Source organism: Dama dama, chromosome 12 (assembly GCF_033118175.1).
Source record: "Dama dama isolate Ldn47 chromosome 12, ASM3311817v1, whole genome shotgun sequence".
In the NCBI taxonomy this organism is placed as follows: Eukaryota; Metazoa; Chordata; class Mammalia; order Artiodactyla; family Cervidae; genus Dama; species Dama dama.
The window spans coordinates 76045748-76055140 of NC_083692.1; the positions used below are offsets into that span (position 1 = coordinate 76045748).

Consider the following 9393-nt stretch of genomic DNA (forward strand, 5'->3'; position numbering starts at 1 on the left):
ACTAAAGGACAACAACAACAACAGCATATTGAAAGCTCACAGGTGTCATAAAAATAAAGCAGAAATGAAGATGTGTGACTGACTTTTGACAGATCAGGTTAGCATTCCTCTGAGTATAGCATTTTGCCCACAAGGGGGTGCATCTTCCTAAAACATACATGTTTCCTGCTGATATTCTGACCTCTCTGTCATCTGTTCATCGTGACCTTAACTTTTTCTCACACTAAGCAATCAAGACTCAAAGACAACAGAGACTCTAAGGATGAACTCTCCTCCAGGATCAGTGATTGTGCTATTCTTAATGTTTGGTAAGTAAAATGGTACCTAGAGCTTAGAGTCTTTTGTTTCATTATGGTGGTATAATCTTTAACTGCAATTTTCACTAAGGGGTAGAGCCCTGTATTATGCCAAGGTAACCAGAACTATTTCCCCCCCACCCCCGCTCCCAGGAAGAAGCAATGGAGACTCAGCCAAAAGGCCAAGTGACCCTCTTAGAGGAGGAGTTTCTAACTGTGAACTGCTCCTATGAAACCAAACAGTACCCTGCCCTTTCCTGGTATGTCCAATATTCTGGAGAAGGTCCAAAGCTCCTTCTGAGAGCCCACAGGGACAACGAGAAGGGAAGCAGCAAAGGTTTTGAAGCTACATACAATACAGAAACCACCTCCTTCCACTTGGAGAAAGCCTCAGTCCAAGAGTCAGACTCGGCTGTGTACTACTGTGCTCTGAGTGACACAATGACGGAAACTACAGGAGGAGCTGAGCACAAACTCTGAGCAGCAGCGGGGCCTGAATGCTGAGTGTCTGACCTTATGATCCACTTTGGTTTAGGAGCCAGGAGGTAGGCTACTGTGTTGTCACCCAATACCTACCCCTAGACTCTTGCTGGTGTGAGAGTACCCCAAATCAACTCTAAGAAGACAGCAGAAAAATAAGTAAACATGCCTCATACAAATGCCTTAATGATGAGAGTCTGTCACCATGGTTCCTTAATCAGGGATGAAATTTGTAATTTTACAAGTATAAGATCTCCAATGAATGAAGTGGTCTATATGTTATCCTTGCATAAAGTTCTAACCCCCTGACTGTGCCCCAGATCATCTAGGGAAATAATTGTATTTAAAGATACTCCTGCAATAGACGAGATTGCAAATACTCAATGGCTCTCTGGTATCTAGGGCAAGAAGAGGTGATTTCTAGAGAAACTTCATCCCAAGAAATGTTAGCCTCTTAAATGAAGGAAGAAATTTAAGAAAGAAAGGAGGAGGAGGGAGTCCTATGTATGACCACACACAAGGCAAGAAAAGACAGAATATTTCTTACAGTTTATTTTGGGGGGAGTTACATGTTAGACACAAACTGATGTTCTCCATACATATTAAAGCAGAACTGCTACATTCACTGTAATTAGAATAGTGCCTGCATCATAGTAAAATCTCTTCATATATTTGTTAAATTAATGAATGGGTTGGAAAACCCATTACTGCTACCACAAAAAAGCTACCATTTTTTTCATTAAGAAAATGTATTCAATAAAGACTTATTTGTGCCTACTCAGTATCAGATCATAATCTAAGAGACAGTACAGAGAACATACAAAATTTGCTGCACTGTTAGAGCTTATATGCTGATAGAGGTCTTACTCCTTGCCACACATGCTGTTTCTAAGTCTTTAATGTGCACCAAATCATTTAATTCTCTCAAACGCTGGTATATATATTTCCATGGCAGTCTCATAAATGAAGATACTGAGGCACAAAGAGGATAAGTTGCTTATCCACTACCACATAGGTAGTTAGTAGCAGAAGTGTGTCCCTCAGTCCTGTCTGACTCTTTGCGACCCCATGGACTGTAGCCCACCAGGCTCCTTTGTTCATGGAATTCTCCAGGCAAGAATACTGGAGTGGGTTGCCATTTCCTTCTCCAGGGGATCTTCCCGACCCAGGGATCAAACCATGTTCTGAGCCACCAGGGAAGCCACGTTAATAGCAGAACCAGGACTCAAATGCAGTTTCTTAAAACGCCTGTCTTAAGTATTAATGTAGATTAATGTTGTAGGTACTTGTGTAGATGTATATATGTCACATTGCCAGTAGCAAAGAGGGAACTGGACATTAATTTAAACAGAAGTTTTGAGCAGTGATAGATCTGACTTTAAGATGATCTTGTTGGCTTTTGTCCCCACCCTCCCCCACCTTAAGATAGTGGAGAGTCTCAAGGACAATAATATAAAAAATGTCAAGATATATTTTCCTTAGGAGTTGGATATTGGAATAGGAAGAAGAGTTATTTTTTAGGTCATCTTGGATTCTTCTTGGGAATGGTAGAAGGGATACAAATTGATCAGCACAAGAACTGGATGTATTAGGTATGACATTTGCCTTTTATTTATTTGTGATTTGAGGTACAATAAACTGCACATATTTAAAGCCTTGGATCAGTCTTAACATATGTATATACCTGTGACACTATCATCACAATCAAGGTAATGAATCTTTCCCACATCCCCCAAAGGTTCTTTTGCCCTATGCTATCCATCCCTCCCTTTATCATGGACCCCAGAAAGTCAGTTGCTTATTGTTACAGATTACTTTGCATGGACTTAGATATACTGCTTTTTCATTGATTTTCTGTTTGATCCATCTTTTTTGTTGTTTTTCTCTCCCCCTTTTTCTTGATTTTTTGGTTACTTTATTACTTTTTAATACTTTTCCTAGTGATTACAACATACACGCCTATTACTCAGAATCTAGTTAAAGTTACTGTTGTTGTTGCTTAGTCACTAAGTCATGTTCAACTCTTTTGCGATCCTATGGACTGTAGCCTGCCAAGCTTCTCTGTCCATGAGATTTCTCAGGCAGGAATACTGGAGTGGGTTGCTATTTCCTTCTCCAGGGGATCTCCCTGACCCAGGGATCGAAACTGCATCTCCTGCACTGCAGACGGAGTCTTCACTACTGAGCCACCTGGGAAGCCCAGTTAGAGTTAATATTGTTCTGTTTCATGGGAAATGTTGAAATCTTGTACAATATGTCTCTTTATCCATCAGTACTAAGGTTTTTTTTTTTTTTTTTAATAATTGTCCATATATATTACATTTACAGACACTGAAAACCTTACAGCAGAATGTTATAACTTTTGCTTTAAATAGTTGTATGTGTTTTAAGGTTTAATGAAAGAATAAGTAAGAGGTGTTATATTTATCAGCTGTTTACCTTTTCTAGTATTCTTCCTTCACTCCTGAAGATGCAGTTTCTTCTGATACCATGGAGTTTTCCTCTGATAATGTGTCTGACATGATGTATTTCCCTTCAATCTTGAAAAACTTTTAAAGCATTTCTTCTAGGCTAGGTCTGCTGACAACTATATTTTTCAGTTGTCCTTCAACTTACAATTTTTTTTTCTAAAATTTAAAAACTATAAATTTTCCATCAGTTCACAAGAGCATGATAAAGCATATGGCAACTGAAAGGCTAGGTCTTTTCAGTACCTAAATCAGAGCTGTTTTGTTTTCAAGTTTCTCTTTCCTTATTTTTCAGTGATTTCATTTTTGCTCGTTTTTAATGAACCATGGTTTTTGGTGTTCTAAGCTGTCTGTGAAGACTCGTTAGTCTTTCTGGCAATCAATATATGTCTTAGAGTCCTGTCATTATCTTTAAAGGAGACTATTCTATTTCTCCTCTTTTCTTCAACTATGAGATGTTTCTTCTACCACCATAGACAATTGGAGAATTTCCTTGCATTCTTCCAGTGCAGAGGAAATAGCACTTTTCCAAGGCTTCAAACAGTCCTGTGGACATTGAATTTATGCATGCTGGATTTTGCCAATACCCAGCGACACTGAGAGGAGATAGAATGACTGCTAGCCTGAGAGCCAGCAAGAATTCCTCCTCATAGCTTAATTTTTACTATTTTATTTTACTATTTTTACTATTTATTTTATTATCACTTTTTTTTTCTAACCTAACTTTCATCCTCAATATCATGCCATTTACTTTCTATATTCTGGAAATTTGTGTAAATCTCTCATCTCTTGATGATCCCTAATATTTTTACTCTTAAAGATTTTGGCTTATTCTCTTTGTATTTCTACTCTTTTAGCTAAGAGAAAATTTGGAAGAGATGAGAGGTAACTATGCAGGACTAGGAATCAGAAGTCCACAATTACAGACTACAAATTTACAAACTGACAGATTACTACATCGTTTACATGAAAGTTAGTCTTGACAGGAAGGAACACATGAATGAAAAACCCCAGGAGAGGACTGGGCTCATTCTCCTGGAATCAAAGAAAAGTTTTCTGACTTTTGTTATAGGGCCTCATTAGTCATAGAGAAACAGAGAATGTCTCCATTCCCAGGTTTTCAGAGATCATTCTTTTTTTTTTTTTTTTTCTGGCCTTGTGACATGCAGGATCTTCCCTGACCAAGAATCAAACCGGTGCCCCCTGCACTGGCAGTGTGGAGTCAAGCACTGGACCCCCAGGGAAGCCCCAGAGATTGGTCTTTTGGTGTGGTTGTATTTCCTCTGGCCACAGAGATTTCTGTAATTGTATTTCCTTTGACCCTTAAGGCAAAGCCTTCCCAACCAGAGTTACTTCTTTCAACATGGCAGCACTACTCTCATCAATATGGACTCTGTCTTATTTTTTGCCACTTGCATTCCTTTCCTCCAACATCCCTGACCACTTTGTTGTTGTTGTTCAGTTATGTCTGGCTCTTTGTGACCCCATGGACTGCAGCATGCCAGGCTTCCCTGTCCTTTACCATCTCCTGGAGCTTGCTTAAACTTATGTCCATTGAGTTGGTGATGCCATTCAACCATCTCAAGTTCTGTCATCCCCTTCTCCTCCTACCTACAATCTTTCCCAGCATCAGGGTCTTTTCTAATGAGTCAGTTCTTCACATCAGGTAGCCAAAGTATTGGAGCTCCAGCGTCAGTCCTCCCAATGAATAGTCAGCGTTAATTTCCTTTAGGATTGACTGGTTTGATCTCCTCACAGTTCAAGGGACTCTCAAGAGTCTTCTCCAACACCACAGTTCAAAAGCATCAATTTCTCAGTGCTCAGCCTTCTTTCTGGTCCCACTCTCACATCCATACATGAATAGTGGAAAAACCATAGCTTTAACTAGATGGACCTTTGTTGGCAAAGTAATGACTCTGCTTTTTAATATGTTGTCAAAGTTTGTCATAGCTTTTCTTCCAAGGAGCAAGCATATTTAATTTCATGGATGCTGTCACAACCCTCAGTTTTTGGAGCTCAAGAAAATAAAGTCTGTCACTGTTTCCATTGTTTCCCCATCTATTTGCCATGAACTGATGGGACCAGATGCCATGATCTTAGTTTTCTGAATGTTGAGTTTTAAGCCAGCTTTTTCACTCTTCTCTTTCACCTTCATCAAGAAGCTCTTTAGTTCCTCTTTGCTTTCTGCCATAAGGGTGGTGTCATCTGCATATATGAGGGCATCGATATTTTTCCCTGCAATCTTGATTCCAGCTTGTGCTTCATCTAGCCCAGCATTTCTGATGGTGTACTCTGCATAGAAGTTAAATAAGCAGGGTGACAATATACAGCCTTGATGTACTCCTTTCCCAATTTGAAACCAGTCCATTGTTCCATGTCCGGTTCTAACTGTTGTTTCTTTACCTGCATACAGGTTTTGCAGGAGGCAGGCAAGGTGATCTGGGCTTCCCATCTCTAATAATTTTCCACTGTTTGTTGCAATCCACACAGTTAAAGGCTTTAGTGTAGTCAAAGCAGCAGAAGTAGATGTTTTTCTGGAATTCTCTTGCTTTTTCTGTGGTCCAGTGGATATTGGCAATTTGATCTCTGGATCCTCTGCCTTTTCTAAATTGAGCTTGAGTACCTGGAAGTTCTCGGGTCACATATTGTTGAAGCCTGGCTTGGAGAGTTTTGAGCATTCTTTTGCTAGGAAGTGAAATGAGTGCAATTGCATGGTAGTTTAAACATTCTTTGGCATTGCTCTTCTTTGGGGTTGGAATGAAAACTGACCTTTTCCAGTCCTGTGGCAACTGCTGAGTTTTTCAAATTTGCTGGCATATTGAGTGCAGCACTTTCACAGCATCATCTTGTAGGTTTCAAAATAGCTAAACTGGAATTCCATCACCTCCTCTAGCTTTGCTTGTAGTGTTGCTTCCTAAGGCCCACTTGACTTCACTCTCCAAGGTGTCTGGCTTTAGGTGAGTGATCACACCATCCTGGTCTTTTATGTCATTAAGATCTTTTTTGTATAGTTTTTCCATGTATTTTTGCCATGTCTTAAGATCTTCTGCTTCTGTTAGGTCCATACCATTTCTGTCCTTTATTGTGCCCATCTTTGCATGAAATGTTCCCTTGGTATCTCTGATTTTCTTGAAGAGACCTCTAGTCCTTCCCATTTGATTGTTTTTCTCTACTTCTTTGCATTGTTCACTTAAGAAGGCTTTCTTATCTCTCCTTGCTATTCTTTGGAACTCTGCATTCAGATAGATATATCTTCCCTTTTCTCCTTTGCCTTTCGTTTCTCTTCTTTTGTCAACTATTTGTAAAGCTTCCTCGATAACCGTTTTGCCTTTTGCATTTCTTTTTCTTGGGGATGATTTTGATCGCTTCTTCCTGTACAATGTTACAAACCTCCATCCATAATTCTTCAGGCACTCTGTCTGTCAAATCTAATCCTTCAAATCTATCTGTCACTTCCACTGTATAATTGCAAGGGATTTGATTTAGGTCATACCTGAATGGCCTAGTGGTTTTCCCTACTTTCTTTAAGTCTGAATTTTGCAGTAAGGAGTTCATGATCTGAGCCACAGTCAGCTCTCAGTCTTTTTTGTTTTTTTTGCTGACTGTATATAGAGCTTCTCCATCTTGGCTGCAAAAAATATAATCAATCTGGTTTTGGTATTGACCATCTGGTGATGTCCATGTGTAGAGTCAAGGAATACCCTAGGGGATGAAAGAGCACCACGAAGGAAGGAGCCTGCACCCCTGAATCACTGCACCCAGCAGAGTTGCCCTGTCAACCTGATCTCTCACCTAGATGGAGGTATTTACTTGAGAGAGCAGTCACATTCTTTAAGCCAGTGCATTTTGGGGTGGAAAGAGGGAGATCTTAGTTACTACAGTGTACCCTAATTAACTTAGGTTCATTTGAGGGAAACGCAATAATATTATCATGGCAGAACCAACTTTTCTACCTAATTAGGTGACAGAATCCTCTAGAAGGTAGAGTGGGGAGAGGACAAAACCAAAATTCTAGACCCAAAGTACTAGATCTGGTCTTGTTTTTGTTGACTGTATCCCTTTTTGGCTGCAAAGAATATAAGCAATCCAATTTGGCTATTGACCATCTGATGATATTCATGTGTAGAGTCTCTCTTGTGTTGTTGGAAGAGGGTGTTTGCTATGACCAGTGTGTTCTCTTGGCAAAACTCTTGTTAGCCTTTGCCCTGCCTCATTTTGTACTCCAAGGCCAAATTTGCCTGTTGCTCCAGGTATCTCTTGGCTGCCTACTTTTGCATTCCAGTTCCCTATGATGAAAAGAACATCTTTTTTTTGCCATAATTCTAAAAGGTCTTGTGGGTCTTCTTAGAACCGTTCAACTTCAGCTTCTTCGGCATTGATGGTTGGGGCATAGACTTGCATTACTGTGATATTGAATGGTTTGCCTTGGAAACGAACAGAGATCATTTCACAGTTTTTGAGATTGCACCAAAGTACTGACCACTACCTCTGGCAATCTCCAATCTGTTCTCCATAAGCTTATTTTTTTTCTTTTTTAAGATTCCATATATAAGTAATATCATTAAATACTTGTCTGTATCTCTCTGACTTATTTCACTACTTTAATGCTTTCATGATGCATATATGTTATTGAAAATAGCTTGATGTTTTCTTCTACGAGTTTTATGTTTTCAGGTCTTATGATCAAGTCTTTAAACCATTTGAGTTGATTTTTTTATGGGGTATAATAGGGGTGCTCTTTCATTCCCCTGCATGTGGCTGTGCAGTTTTCTCCTCACCATTTATTGAAAACATTGTCCTTGATTCATTGTATATTCTTTTATTGTAAATTAACTGGTCATATATATGTGAATTTTTTCTGGGCTCTCCATCCATTCCATTGATCAGTGTGATTGTTTTTATGTCAATATCAAACAGTTTTATTGCTCTAGCTTGTAATATAGCTTGAAGTCAGGAAGTGTGATGCCTCCTACTTTGCTATTCTTTCTCAAGATTGCTTTGGATATTCAGGATCATTTTTAGTTCTATAAAAATTTTAAGATTATTTTTTCTATTTCTGTGAAAAGTGCCATTGGCATTTTGATACAGATTACATTGAAACTATGGGCTTCCCAGGTGATTCAGTGGTAAAGAATCTGCCTGCCAATTCAGGAGATGTGGGTTCAATCCCTGAGTCGGCAAGATCCCCTGGAGCAGGAAACGACAACCTGCTCCATTATTCTTGCCTGGAAAATTGCATGGACAGAGGAGCCTGGCAGGCTACAATCTGTGAGGTTGCAAAGATTTGGACACCACTGAACATGCCCACATGCGTTGAACCTATAGATTGCTTTGGGTAGTATGAATATTTTAGCAATATTAATTCTTCCAATACATGAGAACAATATATCTTTCCATTTATTTGTGTCTCCTTCAATTTTCTTCACCAGTGTCTTATAGTTTTGGGCCCTGTCTTTATGTCTAAAAGATTTCACAAGCATCATGTGGACTCATGAGCATTAGTCAAAGAAAACATCTTTGCCATCTTCCATCACCACCATGACAGATCTGTCTGAAGCATTTAGTCTAATTCCAAAGATTCTCATAGACTCAAATTCCAACTCTGAGATACCTTTTAAAAACTGATTTCTCGGTGAAGTAACTTGTTACTCTACTTTTATATGACATCTAATTTCTATAGGCTTCCCTGATGGCTCAGATGGTAAAACATCTGCCTGCAATGCAGGAGACCCAGGTTCGATCCCTGGGTCAGGAAGATCGTCTGGAGATGGAAATGGTAACCCACTCTAGTACTCTTGCCTGAAAAATTCCATGGACAGAGGAGCCTGGTAGGCTACAGTCCACGGGGTTGCAGAGTTGGACACAACTGAGTGACTTCACTTTATTTTTTTCAATTTCTGTAGACTCTAAGACTAACACACCATCATAGATTTGGGATGGTAAAAACATATTGGGAAGACAGAAGTTTTTGATATAGCTCAGAAAGTAAAAGGAAGACACTGATTAGCTCTCCGTGGGGCCTTGGAAGCTTTGGTTCTACATTTGGCCTTCAGAGGGCGATGTTGCACAAACTAAAGATCTTGTTCAGCTTCCTCTGTCCAGTTCTTCCTGCAGCTTGCTGAGTTCTTTGCAGAGGCAAGAGAGAGGAA

General features: G+C 39.5%; 1 gene segment (V, D, J or C); it reads left to right on the forward strand.

Moving 5' to 3' along the window:
* The first annotated feature begins 458 nt into the window (after positions 1-458).
* LOC133066910 (T cell receptor alpha variable 9-2-like) lies at positions 459-776 on the forward strand. The segment is given in 1 exon segment: positions 459-776. A coding segment is annotated over 1 exon segment (318 nt).
* Positions 777-9393: the final 8617 nt, after the last annotated feature.